General features: G+C 39.3%; 1 protein-coding gene across 4 annotated transcripts in view; it reads right to left on the bottom strand.

Moving 5' to 3' along the window:
• Positions 1 to 19,355, bottom strand: part of DHRS9 (dehydrogenase/reductase 9) — a 34,490-nt gene extending 15,135 nt beyond the window's left edge. The window contains exons 1-5 of one of the 4 annotated variants that reach the window (XM_025404707.1): positions 19,123 to 19,313; positions 16,057 to 16,321; positions 13,408 to 13,525; positions 3,988 to 4,358; positions 2,546 to 2,804 (exon numbers count right to left, since the gene is read on the bottom strand). In XM_025404707.1, coding sequence (XP_025260492.1) covers positions 2,546 to 2,804; positions 3,988 to 4,358; positions 13,408 to 13,412 — 635 coding nt within the window. In that variant the 5' untranslated portion in view covers positions 13,413 to 13,525; positions 16,057 to 16,321; positions 19,123 to 19,313. Of the gene's footprint in view, positions 1 to 2,545; positions 2,805 to 3,987; positions 4,359 to 4,716; positions 4,763 to 13,407; positions 13,526 to 16,056; positions 16,322 to 19,122 lie in introns of those variants that run through there. The other 3 variants (XM_025404708.1, XM_025404705.1, XM_025404709.1) reach the window with 3 other exon arrangements.
• Positions 19,356 to 20,107: the final 752 nt, after the last annotated feature.

Here is a 20,107-nt window from a genome sequence, read left to right as displayed (position 1 = left end):
TAAATGACGAGTTGATGGGTGCAGCACACCAACAAGGCACAAGTATACATATGTAACAAACCTGCACGTTATGCACATGTACCCTACAACTTACAGTATAATAATAATAAATAAATTAAAAAAAAAAATATTCAAGTATAAGAAAGTTATAGAACACTAAGCAGATTTAACCCAAAGAAGACTACCTCAAGGCATTTATTAATCAAGTTCCCAAAGGTCAATTATAAAGAAAGGATCTTAAAAGCAGCAAGATTTGTTTGGAGATTCCTCAAAAACAAATAACATACAATGGAGCTCAAACCCAATTTGGAAAGGAAGAAGTCAAATTATCCTTGTTTGCAGGTGATATGATCTTATATTTGGAAAAACCTAAAGACTCCACACACATAAAAACTATTAGAACAAATAAATTCAGTACAGTTGCAGGATACAAAATCAACATACAAAAATCAGTAGCCAACAGCAAACAATCCAAAAAAGATTTCTGTTGCCAACAGCAAACAATTTCTATATGCCAACAGCAAACAATCTAAAAAAGAAATCACGGAAGTAATTCCATTTACAATAGCTAAAAATAAAATGCCTAGGAGTTAACTTAAAGAAATGAGAGATCTCTGCAATAAAAACTATAGAGGACACAAAAAACAGAAAGATATTCCATGTTCATGGATTGGAAGAATCAGTATTATTAAAATGTGTATGATACCTAAAGCAGTCTTCAGATTCAATGCAATTCTTATCAAAATACCAATGACATTCTTTACAGAAATAGAAAAAACAATCCTAAAATTTATATAGCAACACAAAAGACCCAGAGTAGCCAAAGCCACCCTGGACAAAAACAACAAAACTGGAGGAATTACATTACATGACTTCAAATTTTCTATAAAGCTATAGCAAATAAAACAGCATGGTACTGGCATACAAATGGACACATACACCAATGGAACAGGACAGAGAACCCAGAAACAAATCCATACATCTACAGTGAATTCGTTTTTGACAAAGATGTCAAGAACATATATTGGGGAAAGGACAGTCTTTTCAATAAATGGTGCTGGGAAAACTGGATGTCCACATGCAGAAGAATGAAACTACACCCTTATCTCTTACCACATACAAAAATCATATCAAAATAGATTAAAGACTTAAATCTAAGACCTCAGACTATGAAACTACTACAAGAAAACATTGGAGAAACTCTCCAGGACAATTAGCTGGGCAAAGACTTCTTGAGCAATATGCCACAAGCACAGGCAACTAAGGCAAAAATGGACAAATGGGATCACATCAATTTGAAAAGCTTCTGCACAGCAAAGGAAACAATCAAAAAAGTGAAAAGACAACCCATAGAATGGGAGAAAATATTTGAAAGCTACCCTTCTGACAAGGAATTAAAAATCGGAATATATAAGGAACTCAAACAACTCTATGGGGAAAAGTCTAATAATCCCAACTTAAAATGGGCAAAAGATCTGAGTAGATATTTCTGAAAAGACATACAAGTGGAAAATAGGTATATGAAAGGTGCTCAACATCCTTGATCATCAGAAAAATGCATATCAAAAGTACAATGAAATATTATCTTACCCCAGTTAAAATGGCATATATACAAAAGACAGGTAATAACAAATGCTGGTGATGACGTGAGAAAAGGGAATTCTCATAACACTGTTGGTGGGAATGTAAATTAGTAAAACCACTATGGAAAACAGTTTGGAGGTTCCTCAAAAAACTAAAAATTGAGCTACCATATGATCCAGCAATACCACTGTTGGGTATATACCCAAAAGAAAGGAAATAAATATATCAAGAGATATCCACACTACCATGTTTGTTTTAGCACTGTTCACAACAGCCAAAATTTGGAAGCAACCTAAATGTCCATCAACAGAAAAATGAATAAGGAAAACGTAGTACATATATACAATGGAGTACTACTATTGAGCCATAAAAAAGAATGAGATCCTGTCATTTGCAACAACGTGGATGGAACCGGAGGTCATTATGTTAAGTAAAGTAAGCCAGGCACAGAAAAACAAAGTTCACATGTTCTCACTTATTTGTGAGAGCTAAAAATTAAAACAAACTATAGAGACAGAAAGTAGAGAACTAGTTACTAGAGGCTTGAGAGGGTAGTGGGGGTGAGGGGAAATGATTAAGGGGTACAGAAATATAGAAATATAGCTATATAGAATGAATAAGATCTAGTATTTGATAGCGCAACAGGGTGACTACAGTCAACAATTTATCATAGTTTTTAAAATAACTAAAAGAGTATAATTGGATTGTTTGTAATACAAAGAAAGGATAAATGCTTGAGGTGATGGATACTCCACTTACCTTGATGTAATTACTATGCATTGTATACTTGTATCAAAATATCTCATATAACCATAAATATATATGCCTACTGTGTACCCACAAAAATTAGAGATAAATATGGTAGGCTTTTTGAAAGGTACTAAATAGGATGTCTTGTACATAAGCACTCAGTAAATGTTTGCAGCTATTGTTTCCTAATAAGTCAATTAATTTGATTTACCTTAAGCTGTCATTGAAACCTTCCACTGCATATTTGGATAGAGTATAGCCCCCTCCAACGATTGCAAGGCGACCTCCAACACTGGAGACATTAATAACTCTCCCTTGAGCTTTCTTGACCAAGGGAAGCATATTTAGTGTCACACTGATGAGTCCAAACAGATTCACTTCAATAGGTTCTCTGTAGTCCTCTAGTGTCAGCCAGTCAGTGGGAGCCAGCACACCGGGAATACCAGCATTATTGATCAGACCCCAGAGACCTAGAACAGAGAGGGAAGAAAAGAGGTGTGATAAGATAGTACTTATTTGCCACCTTTGATGAAAATACAGCCTCTGCTTTGCACAATGGTGCCATTTCCTCCTTGAAGTCATTTTCCTACTCTGAAATACTTCGCAGTTTTGGGAAGTGATAGCAGAGAGGGTGGGAGGCTAAATTGAAGTAGTTGAAGTTCTCACTGTTACTCTGTTTCTGGTTCTGAATGTCAAATACTGAAACTCTGTGAGTGAGTCTTTCTGCTTTTTAATCTCAGATGTGGAGTAAATTGATCTATTTTTCCTCCCTTGCTAGATGATAAGGCCAGAGAATATTTATATAATGTTCTGTATGGACAAAGAGTGATATCAATCTATTTCACATTTATTTTTGGTTAAGAATTGAGACATTCACTTGGCTTGTTTAAAATGGGAAACATTTAGTATTGTTAAAGGTGTTGGAATTCAAGTGTTAAAAACTGAAGCCTTATCAAATCATTCTTTTGAGCTTCAGAGTCTCAGCTATATGATCAAGATGTACTAGAAAAAAAATCACAAACATTTGTTTTTTCTTTGTGAATCCCAACATCTTAATCCTTGAGAATGTTTCACTCTTCATTCAAAGCCAATAAAATTTCTTCTAGTTCAGAATGCAGTCACCACAGCAGAATCTATTGCAGAATGAACATCCAATGGCTCACTACTCTACCTTAACTATGTAAGACACTCACACTCAAATTCTCAGGCCATTTTCAACCTTGCCCATTGAAAATATGTGAGCTCTAGAATCATTTTGTAGTGAGAAGTGGGTCCCAGGTATTCAGATGGCAATTTGGGAATTGCCCCCATATTCTCCTGTACATTTTAGTCTAAATTCCTTCGCTGTATATGGGACGGGGGGAATAGCGCTTCACAGGAGAAGACCTTGGAAAGTCAATCTTTTCATCTCAGCCCCAAATTCACCCACTGAGGCTTAGGCCCAAGGGTCTTCTGGGCTGTGTTTCTCATGCACACAGACAGCCTGTACTTGGAACTACTCAGAAGCTATCCTAAAATTAGAGAAGTATACAGCCGGTATTTAGGAGACATTTTCTCGAACGGCCATTTAAAACTTGAGCACATTTTATTTAGCTTCAGTTACTTCTCTGTCCCCTGTCCCTGTCCCATCCTCCCCACTTTCATGTCCCTCACCTTTTTCCCCAACTTGGTTCTTCACCCACTGGGCAGTCCTCTTGACATTCTCTGGGTCAGTCACATCCAGAAGCACAGTACGAAGTCTCTCTGAGGTTTCTGCCTTTAAAGCGGTTGATCCTGATTCAGTCAAACAGGCAGCGATGACATGAAATCCCTTTTTATCAAAAGTTCTGGCTGCCAAGTTTCCAAAGCCCGAGTCACATCCAGTGATAAAAATGTACTTATCAGTGATGTCTGCAATCTTTAGTTTTCCTTTACGAGTCCACAGAAAACCACAGAGGATTAGGAGGCCTAGCACCCAAAAGAGCATTTTCCCCCTGTGTGTGATAGGTACACTCCTTTCTTGTATAATAAAAGAAGATGGTGTCCTGAGTGTTCAAAGTGAAAAAGAAAATTCAAATTAGAACCACCAAGGCATTGTAACCCAGGACTGACGATATTTTAATGCATTTGTGTGGATAAACAGAAAAAGAAACAACAACTCTTACTTGGTTGGTTGTTGGGAAGATGGCCATTTAAATGATAAATTGCTCCTCTAAAATAATGCAAAAACTAACGCAGTAGTATTCAGAGAGATTAAATGGAAGAGAGGGAGGTGGGAGCCATGGCAAAATCGACACAAGCCGTTGAGTTGACATGGCCAGCTGGAGCTGTGTGGAGTGATGGTATTAATCTCAGGAGTGAACTCGTCCATCAGGAAGACTGATTCTCACAGTAAAATCTTACCTCTTGCTAGTTCATGAAATTTCACTGCAGAATGGGCTTAAAATCTATTAGAAACAATAATTCAATTTTAATTGTTCTGTCAGATTCCCAATTATCTTCAAAGTGTCGGAAGAAGAAGGGCATTTTGGTGTTGCCACTAAGAAGATATTCCCAACTTGGCTTCCATTTTCTTATTTTAAATGGGTTAATGTCAATCTTCAACCCAACTCTGAGATCATTATACCCCAGTGCAGAGGAGTATTAAAGTGGGAGGCAACAAGTGAGTTCACCAAGAGAGAGCAAGATAAATGGGAAGCGACTGAGAGAGAAATGCTGGCCAATGGACCATATTCCAAACCAGACTCCCACATCCCCAAATTCTGTCTTCTGTGAACACCAGCCTCCTGTGAGAAAAAATCACATGGACAGAGGATAAAGTAAAGCAAATGCATGCTGTAAAGCTGAAGCTTTGACCATACGTGCAGCAGAACTACTTGGAAAATTAATTTTGTCAGGGCTAGAGGTAGCCTAGGGCCTAAAGTCAGGCAGGTAAAGGGCTTTCTTTCCCTTTTCCTCAGAAGCCTGCATCTGCGTTTCCCTTCTGTATATATCACTCTTACCATGGGGTATTGGTGCCAGGGAAAAGCAAGCCATCCAGAAAGAGGAAGTGAACAAGAACCTGAGGGTTATGCCTGGGTACCAAGGCTGTATGGCCGGCTGCCTCAGGTCTGAGTACCATGGGCCCAGCCCTCCGCACTCATAGCCATGGGGCAGCCCAAGAGAATGAGATCATCAGCTCCCTCCCCACAGAGGAGCAGATCTGTATTGGCTCTCCTAGCCTGTGGAAGGGAGAGGGGCTAAAGAGAGCACCACATGTGGGAAAGACTTTATTTTCTTCCTCTGTGACCCAAAAAGCTTCCTCCAGTGTCCACACAATATCTTTGCCCTCAATCTTGACCCACCTTAGACTCAAGAGGGGCTTTAAATGCCTCACAGAGGACAATCAGTAGGCCCTGAGTTGAAGTTCAGAACTTGTGGATGCTTTTGGAATCATGGCTGTTCCTGGACACTGAGTTCAAAAAGGAACTGAGAGGCCAAGCGAGTTTATAGACTTTGAACTTTATTTTCTTTTTCTTTCTTTCTTTTCTTTTCTTTTCTTTCTCTTTCTTTCTTTCTTTCTTTCTTTCTTTTCTTTTCTTTTCTTTCTCTTTCTTTCTTTCTTTCTTTCTTTCTTTTTCTTTCTTTCTTTCTTTCTTTTTCTTTCTTTCCTTCTTTCCTTCTTTCCTTCTTTCCTTTCCTTCCTTTCCTTCCTTTCCTTCCTTTCCTTCCTTTCCTTCCTTCCCTTCCTTTCTTCCTTCCTTCCTTCCTTCCTTCCTTCCTTCCTTCCTTCCTTCCTTCCTTCCTTCCTTCCTTCCTTCCTTCCTTCTTTCCTTTTCCTTCTTTCCTTCTTTCCTCCCTCCACTCCCCTCCCCTCCCCTCCTCCCCTTTTTTCCTGTTTTTTTTTTTTTTTTCTTATTTCACTCTTGTCACCCAGGCTGGAGTACAGTGGCACAATCTCAGCTCACTGCAACCTCTGCCTCCCGGGTTCAAGCGATTTTCCTGCCTCAATCTCCCAAGTAGCTGGGATTACAAGCATCCACCGCCATGCCTGGCTAATTTTTCTATTTTTAGTAGAGGCGGGGTTTCTCCACGTTGGCCAGGCTTGTCTCGAACTCCTGACCTCAGGTGATCCGCCTGCCTCGGCCTCCCAAAGTGCTGGGATTACAGGTGTGAGCCACCGCGCCCAGCCTGGACTTTATTTTCTTAATATTATTTCCTGATTTTTCCTTTGAATCCTTTTCAAAAATCATATACTTTTTTCTGCTTATAAAAGTAATTTTTCCTCGAGAAAAAACATAGAGAAAAAGAAGATAGTAATGATTATAACACTTAATTCAATATTTTAGTGCATTTTCCCCATTTTTTTCTGTATATGTAAAGTTTTCTTTCTATATCAAGAAATATAAACATGCACACAGAATTTTAAACACCACACACACACACACTTTATTTTTAGTGCTGTTTGAGAAACAGACTATTTCAGATTTTTAAAAAAATCAATGTAATGTCTTCTTCACTTCTCAAGAAAATTTTGGGCTCTGCTTTTATCTTTCTTCCCCCAGAAGATCTATAGCTAAAGAAAAAAAAAGGGGGTTAAAAGAATTATCATTTCAGCTGGGCCTGGTGGCTCACACCTGTAATCCCAGCACTTTGGGAGGTAGAGGCGGGCAGATCACGAGGTCTGGAGTTTGAGACCAGTCTGGTCAACATAGTGAAACCCCATCTCTACCAAAAATACAAAAAATTAGCCAGGTGTGGTGGTGGGTGCCTGTAATCCCAGCTACTCGGGAGGCTAAGGCTAGAGAATCAGGCAGGAGAATCGTGAACCCAGGAGGTAGAGGTTGCAGTGAGCCAAGATTGCGCCACTGCACTCCAGCCCTGGCAACGGTGCAAGACTCTGTCTCAACCAAAAAAAAAAAAAAAAAAAAAAAGAATTGTCAATTGATAAAAATTAAGTCAGAGGAGTATTAAAATATGTTAAGTTTGGAGAACCTACTTGATTCTTGTGGTATAACTATGACTATTTCTAAAGTAGTAGATTACCATGGCTTAATAATTTGGTATAGTTTTTCCAACTCTTTTCTATGTAGGAGTTATAATTTGTTGCAAATCAATGTCCACGTAGCAGGATTTCCCCTTCTCAAATATATTACAAATGTGTAGTTATGGGAAGGGAAGTGGTATAACTCACTCTTGCAAAATTACATAGTTAAACCTTTTAAGGAAATTTTATATTTATAAATTCAACTAGTATAGTGTTTTGCTCAAATTGCTTCAGTAAATAATCACCGAATGGCTAAATGTTTAATACATCTTCTGAATGGATTCTGTAGCTTTCATTGCAATCTAAACTCCCAGGGGAATTATTTGAAGAAGACAATATTTGTGGGGTTTTATGTTCTCTGGAGCAGGGAGTTGGAAGTTTTTGTGTTGTCATTTTTACCAGGGGTATGCATGAGGGAGTCACAGTAAAAGAATGTCATACATTAGTAAGGCACTCTACACTGTGCTTTCACACACAGGTCTCGTTTTGTTCTCTCAACAGCGTTTTGAGTTAGAGAGGGCATATTATTTGCCTCAGAAACCGGCTCAAAGCAACAAAGCGATTTGCCAAGGTCACTGGGACTAGAGTGCTGTGCCCTTCCACTGTAGGAGACAGATGAGGGGTTCTGGGGACTGGAGCACTCCACTCTGGGCTGGGCTGAGAAGTGTCCAGGCTGACAAGCTGAGTTGATAAAGTCAACACTTCACACCTTGCCCATGCTTGCTGAGAGGAAGGGATAAAAGTCCACTGGCCAAAAGCAACATCTGATGTCTGAAATGGTGGCGGCTACAGGGTCATCTCCCCTCATAGCCTCCTCTGTTATAGTATAATAACTGACACAAGGTCCCAGAGGGGAAAGTAGATGAGGGAATGGGAGAAGGGAAACCACAAGGAGGGTATGTTCTGTTCCTGTGCATGAAACTGGGTTACCAGCCCCAAAGGGATTGAATTCAGCTGGATAGATGATTTGGGCATCTGTGAAAGCTTCTCAGGCAAAGAGGTGCCATTAGAACTCTGAGAGAGTCTGTGGATAGAATTCAGGGGTTTCTCCATTTGGATGGGAAAAAGATCCCATCTTTTTTTTTTTTTTTTCTAAACTGTAACTGAAGTTTAGCACAATCTTCAATTATGAAAGAAACAACAAGCCACAGTAGTATTTTATTGTCTGTGATTTTGTTACCTATAGAAATAACAAATATTTTCATGTTACATTGCATTTGTTGGAGTTATCTCAAAATATGATTAATGCTGATTACTACTTCAAAATTGTGGTGGTTATTGTTCCTGCCACCATGTTAATAGAATAAGCTTGTAAATATTTGGGTGTATTTCAATACCATAGGTTTCTTTTGTAATACTATGTATTTCACTTCAAGTGTTAAAAAAGTATTCTCACTTCTGAGGTAGCTGTAGTAGTGACAGTCATGTCAATCTAAATTTCCTAGGACATACTCCAAAAACTATGTACAATTCAAAGAGAAGAACAAATAGAATAACATAAAATCCATGCCTCCACCAGAACTAGAAAACAGACATCCCTAATATTTCCAATTATTTGATTGAGAAATTAAGCACAGCTGACATCTGAACAATATGGGTTGTTTGGATCCCATATTGGATCCAGACTGCCTGGATCCATGTATGTGCTTATTTTCTTCAGCCTCTGCTACCCCTGAAACAACAAGACCAACCTCTCTCCTTTTTTCCTCTTCAGCCTACTCAACATGAAGACGGTAAGGATAAAGACCATTATGATGATCCACTTCCACTTTAAAAATAGTAAGTATATTTTATCTTCCTTATGCTTTTCTTAATAATATTTTCTTTTCTCTAGTTTATTATAAGAGTACAGTATATAATACATATACAAAATATGTGTTAATTGACTATGTTTTTGGTAAGGCTTCTGGTCAACAGTAGACTGTGACTTAAGTTTTGAGGGAGTCAAAAGTTATACATGAATTTTCAACTGAATGGGGCACTGGCGCCCCTAATCCCTGTGTTGTTTAAGGGTCAACTGTAACTAAGTTGTGGATGATGGAAGCCAGGCTTCACACTGTCAGAAAGAGGAGTAGCAAATATGAAAAGGGAGAGACTGGAATGAACCCTGTGGAGTGGGATTATAGTTGGAAGAATCAGCATGAACACCTGGTTTTAAATATGAGTGAGTAAATATAGAAATGGATAGGTAACTTTCTAGATCTACCTGATGAGCTAGAAATAATGACACTCCAATAGCAATGAACATACCAGGGGCTCAGATACCAATTTCTAAACATTGTGTTCATGTTCTTTGGAAAAGCTGACATCAGGGCTGAGCTTGGATGGGAATGTACAAAATAAGCCTGGAGCATGTTATGCTACAAGTAAGTAAGTGCTCAATGAATGCTGGAGATACATCACTAGTACATAGGTGTCAGCTGGAAGGGGCTCCCACTGGCAAAGTATGAGACAATTTGAACATCAAAGCCAATAGTGATAATGGATAATAACTCATTGAATAAGATATGAATTCATGAATCCATTCTGCAGTAAATCAATCAATAAATAAGGGTAAAGGGAGAAGTTTTCCTTAGAATTAATATGCCATCTAATAAGTGTCAGAGGAATGATGGAATTGGAATTAGAATATCACCATTTGGCAACTGACATAGCAACAATGGTTTCAGGCAGGAATGATCAATGGATGCTAAAACTAGTGGGTCAAATTCAGATGACAGGCAGTAATTATAGAATCTCAATCTCCTTGTCATATGCTTTCAAATTAAAGAGAGAATAATGGTAATTTTATAGTGGAGAAATCTGATAGATACCACCTTAACCAAGTGATAAGGATTCACATCACTAGTTATGGAACAAACCAGCTTCCCATGCCCTCTGATATGGCACACAGGGAGGGACACAACAGCTCTTCTGTGGAGCATCCAAAGCTAATTATGCATGGGGAAACATCTTCCAGTGCTACTAAATATATGGCTGTACTCTTCAAAAACATCAAAGTCATGACGGAAAAGAAAGACTGAGGACCATTTCAGATGGAAGGAGACCATCGAGATACAACAACCAAACGCAACATGTGATCCTGGATCAAAATTTTTTTTTCTTTTTTCAGAAAGAACATTATTAGGCCAGCAAGTGAAATTTGAATAAGATCTTAAAATTTGATAAATAGTATTGCATTAATATTAATTTCCCAATTTTGATAATTATACTATGATGATGTAGAACACGGCCTGCTTTTTAGGAAATACACACTGAAGTATTTAAAGTAAGGAGCATCATGTCTTCAACTTACTCTCAAACAGTTAAGAAAATAATAATGATATGTATATAAATAAACATATTAAAACCATACATGCACCTGTGTATATAAAGAGGAATGAGAAGGCAGACGTGGTAAAATGTTAATATTTGAGCAATCTGGGTTGTCCTAGCCTCTAAATTTTTCAATAATTCTGAAATTATTTCTGAATAAAAAAGTTAAACATTTGGCAAAAGAGAGTACAACTTTTTTTTTTTTCTGTGAAAAGGTTTTATTGAGCTGCTTTGGATGTCATGCACAAAATAAGTAAGAACCCCAGAATTTTGGAGTATAGTAACTTGTATACCACATTGCCTGTCATCTATGCTTTGGTAAGCTCACCTCTACAAGTACCAAAGAAGAACAAAAGCTCAAACCAAAGTAGTTGGATTCCCTCTTTAATTCTCATCTGTGAGATGAGAATCATTCTGCTTCCCCCTCAATCTGCACCTTCTCTATGCAAACCCATTTTTCCCTGGTGACAAGCAAAGAGGAACTTTTTTGCTGTTAAGAATGGACTCACATTAAAATGTGTTGTCCTTATTAGGTACAGCTCTGGACTGAGGGTCATTCAGGCCTACAGTCTGAATTCCAGGGACTGCCCATGCTAACCTAGAGTTTTGCTAACACTCTCCTTACCCCAAGTATTATTGTCCAAAAATGCTGGTTCTTCTTCAGTCTCTAAGGTTCACATTCCTCTAGACCACTCGACTAAATCTACCACAAACACACACATATCTTTGACCTCTAGCAATATTTTAGCCATGATGCCACCTCTGAGCAGTAACCTGGGTCAGAGCCATGGGAACGTGACCTATACACAAAGCTGGTTGATAGGCAATCGGTTCATTGACCACTGAGAAATAAATGAGTAACAGCAACTGAAAGGCTAATAGGGCCACCTCAACCACACTATGCCAGCTGTGGTTACCTCTGCATGGCCCCTTGGTCCCAACAATTCAGAAACTCCAGGAACTGACCTACTTGCTTGAGTTGTTTGCTTATCTGCTGTGTCTTCCAATGTATCGCACAACAAATTGCTTAATAGGGTATAAATCTCTTGGCTCGAGGCAGGAGGCAGTAGTGAGTAGCCCAGACCTCAGAAGCAAGCAGGCAGAGGTTCCATCCCAGTTTCACTATCATCAGAGGGCCCTTGGACAAATTAACTTTTCTTAGCCTCCATTTTCCTACCTGTAAAATAGATACACAACATCTGCCTTGGAGAGTACTGGGTGAAGTAAAATGACCTAATGTCTGCCATTACAGTAAGAACCTTGTTATCTTCATGGCAGGATGAATCGCTTTCACTTTATGAGGCAGTCTGCTCTATGTATTGCTCATATTTAGGCACTGGTTCCTCTACCTGAGTACTTTTGATATTTTGGGCCAGGTAATTATTTGTTGTGGGGTTAGTCCTGTGCATTGTAGCATGTTTAGTGGCATCCCTGGCCTCTACTCTCTAGTGAGCAGTAGCACCCCTCCCCAAGTTGTGACAACCAAAAATGTCTCCAGATAATGCCAAATGTCCCCTGGGGACAAAATATCCCCCAGCTGAGAACTACTGTTCTAGAACTTCCTAGTTTTGGGAGTCCAGAACATCATAGCGCTAGAACTACTTTTCTGGAAGCTTAGTCATTGGCTCCTTGGTAATGTCACATTGAGGAGTTTCTTTTTTTAATGGCCTCAGTGGAAAAGTTGGGTTACTTATAAAAATTACTCAGATCCTGCTGCTGCAAGCATTAATTTCTCTCTATATAAATATTTTAAAATGTCTTTTTGTCATCAGGAGGATAGGAGGCTGATATGGTTTGGCTCTGTGTCTTCACCCAAATCTTTTCATCTAATCACCTCCCATCTGTTCCCTCCCTCAAGGTTTACCCCATGCTGTTGACCCCCAGCTCCTCTGGGGGTACCATTTGGTAGGTGGCCAACTGACACTACAGAATTCAAAATATCCTCCTAGCAAATTTATGGTTCTCAAGTTCCTGGTTGACCAAGTCAGGGAGGAATGATAATAATGCTATGGTTCATTGAGTGCCTAACATGTTGTAGGCCCTTTTCTAGGATCTATAAATATTTATCTTATTTACACCTTACAATAAAATTATCTCCACTGTATAGAGCAGGAAACACATCCAGAAACTCTGTTTAATTGACTCCAGCTACAGTTGTAGTGGCGATTTCAGGACTGATACCCAGACCATTCTGTTCTACCACTTCAGTCTGTATTCCCACTCAACTCTGGGCTATGCATACACCTCTCTACATTAGCAGTTCCTTGCATGATACTTGGCATTATGTTGACATTTAGTAAATGTTGTACAGCAAAAAAGGAAAAGAGGAAGGAAAGAAAGAAGTCTCCACTCTAGCTCCAGAGTTCTAGTGATAATTGGATTAATCTTTGAGACCTCGGAATCGCTGGGGCAAAAGGATAATAGAAATCATAATAATATATAATATTCACACTTCCAATTTCAATAAAATTACAAAGTTTTGAGAAGTGTTTATGTAATATTTATCTCATGTAATTGTCAAGATATTTCTGGTGTAGAGTAGAGGTCATAACTATGGTCACTTGCCAGAGAGTGACCAGAACTAAAACTTCGATCTCTGAACTCTAAACTGTGTGAAAAGAGAAGGAAAACCTGCAGAGATAAACATATTATCAGTCGACAGCAGGCACAAGAACACTTTATCAAAAGTTCTCTACCATACCACAAAGATTCAAAAGAAACCAAGAAAGGAGAACTAGTTCTGTCTTTCATACCCCATGCTCAATGCTTTATAGTAACTGCCTGTCAGCAGCCAAAGGAAAATATTGCAACTCGAGTGCTCTCCTTGATCACTTCTGCTTTTCTTAACTTTTTCTTTCTGAGTTTCTTTTCCTAGTAAAAAAGTTAAAAATAGGATTAATTTCACTTCTCTTATTCACCTTCCTCTGTTCCTTAAAAATAAATGACACAGTTAAAAAAAAAAGAACAGAAAATATCTCAATATTATTGTAAAGTATACTTTTTATAAGCAATGTAGAGTTATTTCTAGATAGTTCCGCCCAGACCAGTTGATTTTATTTCCACATAACTTCATGAAGTGTTTCCTTTTAGAAAGCGATACCAAAGCTAGTCAACTACACTGTCAGGAGTTTGTAGAATCTTTATTTACTTCCAATGTGTTGCAATTGTGGTCCAAGTTGAATCAACAACTATGTTGTTTACCAAAATACATCAAATAGAAAGCATTGAGCAATGATTTTCTAAAGTATTCTCTTTTTGGAGTTCTCTTGTATGACTTTCTAAATACTGAAAGCCACTGAACATGCATGCCCCTTGTATATTTGAATATTGTAAACCTGGTTAACTTACACAACATTCCTTTTTCATTTTTTCTTTTTCATTGAAGTAAAAAAAAAAAAAACTGGTTTTTGTTTTGCTTTGTTTTTTAAAAAACCCAAGTGGCTTTTAGAGATTTCTTCCACACTTAAAAAAATGAACACTGGAACCTACTGACATAAACTAAAAAATTATATTTCTGTGAAAAATGTGTTCAAATGGTCCACCCAGAAATCTGAAAAAACATTTTTTTAATAGAGCTAAGGAACCCTACATTAAATGTGCTTGCATTAAGCAACAAATGCATTTTTGAGAGTCTGACTGAAATAATAATTATAATAATTATTATGCTGCTGATGATATAATTGAGTTGGTATTTACCATCATGGGAGGGTAAGTTCCCTTACTCAATGGATGAAGAAGCTCCTCCTCTGGTTAGTTACAGTGCCCTTGATTCCTGCTTCCCTGAGGACGGGAGGTAATCCTTGGCAGTCAGACTGTGCTTTGGGTAGTGGGACAACGAGGCTTGGGGTTTGTGTGTACTTCCACTACTGGTTCACTCAGACAGACTCCTCAGGACGTAGCTTCCCTCCCTCCTAGCAGAGGTGTACCAACTGCCTCATGTAGGGAATATCTGCTGGATTTACATTTTGCATTTTTAGTTCTAAGGATAAAAGCATCTCTGATTTTCTTTTGCCTTCCTTCAAAACTTTTAAATTATAATTCATCATCACATCCATAACTATTCATTAATTATCCCAAGTCCCTCCTAGATTTATTATTTTGACAGTGTTTCCTGACACTATTAGCAGGTTAAGAATTATTGTTAAAGCTATGATTACTTTATTTATGGTCACTGCATAAAAATTGCTAGCTGGGAAAGATTATATGTTGTGTACAATTATCATTTGTAGTCACAAGGCTTTAAGGAAAGCTTAGAGCATAGAACATATGTGTAGATTCCAAAAGTGTGTTTAAAACTTCAGCACATTTCAGCCACAGTGATCTTTCAGCAGAAGGAAAGGTCTGAGTTTTTAAACACTGTCCCTTAAGACAGTGACATTTGTTATAAGAGTTTTAATACCAGTTCCCATTTCCTACCCTTGAAATGTATAAGTTAATGATTTTTTTGTGTGTACTTAAGCATTGGGATTTGTTCTAAAATCTGAGCACCCTCTTTGAATATTAAAAATAGAATAGAAATGTGGTCTAACATTTAACTTTCATTTGATGCAGCGTGTAGCCAAGGACATTTTTAGAGCAGTTAATATGTGCCGAGGGTACTGGGATAAATAGTACAGAAGCACAATCTGTGCCCTTGGTCTAATAGTGTAGCGGGACATTTCAGAGCCATTTGTACAACTCTAACTTGATTGTTTATTTTAAAATGTAATTATTGAAGTACACCTCCTAAACATCAAATCATTGAGAAAGGAGCCGTATCATCATTTGAAAAACCAAACTATCGCATCATAAAATGAGGAGCAAATATCTGAAGCAGGCTTATTGCTGCCACTCTAGGATCCAGGGATCAAATGTGAACTGTTGGGAATTTCCCTGCTTTTCATGACCTACAAGGCATTTTCTCCCTCAGTTTAGTGTATACGTGTGTGTATTCATGCAAACTCACATCTGATAATATTGATAAAGCAGACAGACAAGCAGATCAGACCTGCAGTTGACAGTGAATCTGTTGCTTCAGTAAGAAACTCATCTAAGAATCCCGTGCTTTTTGGAGACTTCCCCCTCCAGTTTCCAATTAATCATATATTCACAGAGGGTGTCAAGAAGGCCCAGAGAAAATAACAAAATATGAATTGAATTGGGACACTAGGGTGCTAAAGGACATTCAAAGAGTGTCCTGGAGGAGTTTAAGGCAAGATCCCAGGTCACACTGAGGTCTTTTCTATGGTGAGATGGACCCAGCTCCCATCACTGCATTCTAATGTGTTACATTAAAAGAAGTAGTGACAGTTGACCACAGCTTGAAAGACCACTGATTCATTCTGCAAGAGTGAGGAAAATCAAAGAAAGTTTAGATTGACGTGATAAATAAAAGAATAAATGACAAAACTGTCATCAGTTACCTTGTTAAAGACGAAGCGGGACGCAGAAACTGTTGGTGGACTTGCTCCGCTGACGGCAGCTTTCCTGCTGTGCACGGGGAAGGAAGAGTTGTGCCACCCTGGCCAGGCTGATCCTCTTGAGCTTGAGGTGCCTGGGTTTCTGTAGAGCTCTGAGGACTACATGTGTGAGGAATCCTCAGGTTCTCTCCTTGCTCTGTGAGTCACTCCCATTGTGACACAACGTGATGACTAAATCTCTCTTGAATAGCTCATAAAAGCCAAGAAGCTGTAGGTCACATTTCAAAAGGAATCAGCAGTATAAATTTAGCCACTTTTAGAAGAGACTTTAAAATGATCAATAATATTCATTTTAGGATGAGTACAATCTCTTGATCAAATTCAGCAGCAGAAATAATGTAACAAAGAAATATTTTGTAAACTGCCAGGTGCATCATTTTAATAATTTTCAAATTATGATTATTATTCATAATCTCCATTTTTTTCCTTCCTGTTAGCATGCCTTTGCTTATTTAACACTCCTTCCCTCCTAAGAAAGTAGGAGAAATCAGTCTCTGAGATTTGTGTTACCACATTTTTTTAAGATTGGTGAGCAAGGAGATAAAAACAACATAATAAAATGAGGTTTTGGAATTGCTTATGGGTTTTAATGTATGTTTTAAGGTATGACAAGGAGAGCTTACTAAAGTGGTCTCCGGAGCTGAGACCATTGAGAATAGGAAAGGATGCCTCCTCCCCTCCCAGAGTTTGCCTGTTTCAGAGTTGATCACAGTTGACCTGGCGTATCCTGGGACCACAATGGAAAGTATTGAGGCTGCAGGTGAGGAGAGGAAGAGATGGTGCCAATATCCCCCATCTAGCCTTCCACCTTTCACCTTCACTGCTGTAGCCACTCAGGCAGGTACAAATGCCACTTTGCTGATTTTTCATTTTCAGTTTCCTTGTATACCAGTTTGTTGCCATACTCTTCCGATTTCCCAGGCTCTGTATTCCTTCTTTGAAAATTGCAGTTATTGTGGTTCAGCTGGAATGAACATATGAATGAACAGATCTGTCTAGGTAGAGTCAGGACACTGCTATCACCCTTTAAAATAAGTAGGGATCTTTTTTCTTTAAAAGAACAACAAACCCACTTTGGGAGGCCGAGGCAGGTGGATCACATGAGGTCAGAAGTTCGGGACCAGCCTGGCCAACATGGTGAAACCCCATCTCTACTAAAAATACAAAAATTAGCTGGGCGTGGTGGCAGGCACCTGTAATCCTAGCAACTCGGGAAGCTAAGGCAGGAGAATTGCTTGAATCTGGGAGGCAAAGTTTGCAGTGAGCTGAGATTGTACCACTGCACTCCACCCTGGGCAACAGAGTGAGACTCTGTCTCAAAACAAACAGGCCGGGCGCAGTGGCTCACGCCTGTAATCCCAGCACTTTGGGAGGCCGAGGCGGGTGGATCACAAGGTCAGGAGATCGAGACCATCCTGGCTAACACGGTGAAACCCCGTCTCTACTAAAAATACAAAAAAATTAGCCGGGCGCGGTGGCGGGCGCCTGTAGTCCCAGCTACTCAGGAGGCTGAGGCAGGAGAATGGCATGATCCCGGGAGGCGGAGCTTGCAGTGAGCCGAGATCGCACCACTGTACTCCAGCCTGGGGACACAGCGAGACTCCCTCTCAAAAAAGAAAGAAACAGGCCGGGCGCGGTGGCTCAAGCCTGTAATCCCAGCACTTTGGGAGGCCGAGATGGGTGGATCACGAGGTCAGGAGATCGAGACCATCCTGGCTAACACGGTGAAACCCCGTCTCTACTAAGAAATACAAAAAAAAAAAACTAGCCGGGCGAGGTGGCGGGCGCCTGTAGTCCCAGCTACTCGGGAGGCTGAGGCCGGAGAATGGCGTGAACCCGGGAGGCGGAGCTTGCAGTGAGCTGAGATCCGGCCACTGCACTCCAGCCTGGGCTACAGAGCGAGACTCCGTCTCAAAAAAAAAAAAAAAAAAAAAAAAAAGAAAGAAACAAACAAACAAAAACAAACAAACAACTCAAAAAACTGAAATTTACTCAGGTACACATTTAGGGTGCCCCAAATGTGCTAAATATACTTTTTCCTCTTCAACGTTTCACAAGTATGGCTTAAATATAAAACTTCATAGATAATACATTGACTTAAATCCACATGAAGTAAGGTGTAAATAATTCATATTGAACCCTTCCTGTGAGCATGTTATTGTCACTAAGAGAAGAAGAGAGCCTCATGCACCTGGGCAAAGACATGGTTATAACAATAGTTAAAGTTTTGCTTACTTAATGATCTTGCCTAGTGCAGCCCTGTTTCAAAACCTTTCCAAATAGACTTTTAAAAAGTCAAATGTTTAGACTGATTTGCATACTGGAAATTAGAATTCTTGCCATCTATCTGGCTTGTCCCTCAATTCCAGTGGGCCCAATTCATGGGTTCAGTTTCAGTATATGGCACCACAGCCGGAACACCCCTTCCCCTTGTCCAGTGGTCGCACATAGGCGATGAGTTAATGAAATCATTTGTTAACAGTGTCTTATCCAGACTGTAACCATATACACATTCAAATTCACATCTCAAGTGCTAAGTTGTCTTTCATTTCGCCTCTTTAATATGCAACCTTTGAAAGTGCTACTTTGTTCAGAGCTCTTCCTATATTGACTTCAGATCAAAGATCCCATTAAAAAAAAAAAATCCGGAACCAAATTGACAATTTGAGTTTTTTTCTTAGTTCCTCTTTAAAACAAAGGAGTGCACTGTGGATTTTATTTTAATGTTTGTAGGTGGAATGTAAGTATACAGTGGGAAGGCTAGATACTGCCATAGACAACACACTAAAGATAGAGTCATCCTTTTTCTTCTAAATTTGTATGCCTCCCATACTTCTACCCAAGAGTGTCTTCTCCACCCGCTTCCAAATACCAAAACGTAAGGAGGAAACTCAGATCCAAGGCTGTCTCAGGTGACATACATCAGGCTTCCTGCAACTGCACCGGTCTGGGGATGGTCTAAGTCCCAGATAATTCTAAGATGAGCTTTGACTGGAGGAAAGCACTTACTCCAGTGTGCAGGCTGTGGTGGGTCCAACTCCTGGAGTATATCTAGTGTCACTCTTGTAAGGCTGACAAGGAGGGTGAGGCTGGTGATGGGGCATGCACAGTGGCCTCTTCCTTCAGGCATAATAATGTAATCCTCTCTCCCAGGTCACTCTCAGTGGAACATGTTTCTCTGAACCACTATGAACTGCTATGAAGCCTTCATGTTTTAAAAGTGTACTTTGTATTTTCTTCCTCCTCCCTTTGTCAACAGGCAGTTCTCTTATTTCTACTCTAAAGGGAACCTGTACATTGGTTCCCTTTTTATACAAACAATGCCTTTGACATTTAAGTAGCTTCTTTGTAGCGAGGCTTGGTCAAAACTAGGAGCTTTGTTACCCATTTGGCCTTTCATGACTCTCCCAGCTGTAAGATGAAGCAGGGCTAATCTTTTGTTTCTCTCTACTATATGATCTTTAGATATACAAATAGTTAGGGATGGAATCATGGGAACATTTGATAGATTCTTTGAACAAAGACTTTCCTTATTTACAGAACACATATCCTTTTAGCTTACCCAACAAGAGGTCCTGCGTTGAAAAGTGAGGTGAGAAGTATTATATTGGGGGTTATTGTTCTGGTAGATGGAGCAAGAGAGAAGATGGTTGAGAATGAAAGTAACAAATGAACAGAAACACCGGATTTTCAGCAACAGGGAGACTTGAAAGAAGGAAAGGTGGAGGCTAAGGAAATGTGTCTGTCACAGAGGGAGGGAGGTGGGTGCTCCTTTCGGTGTGACCATCACATATGCATATGTGAGCATTAAAATTTTTTTTACCTGGCTTAAGAATGATCTCGCTAAGTTTTCTAGTTTCTTTCAATCCCAGGCAACTTCTTTTTCCCAGAATCTTAACTGAGATGATTAAAATATCAAATGAAATTAAGAGCAGATGCTAGATGCAGCTGATTGTGTAATATGCAAGTACTATCCAGTAGGAAGGAACTCACA

Source organism: Theropithecus gelada, chromosome 12 (assembly GCF_003255815.1).
Source record: "Theropithecus gelada isolate Dixy chromosome 12, Tgel_1.0, whole genome shotgun sequence".
Taxonomy (NCBI): domain Eukaryota; kingdom Metazoa; phylum Chordata; class Mammalia; order Primates; family Cercopithecidae; genus Theropithecus; species Theropithecus gelada.
Note: the sequence above shows the minus strand (reverse complement) of the source record. Positions and strands in the feature narration are given on the sequence as shown.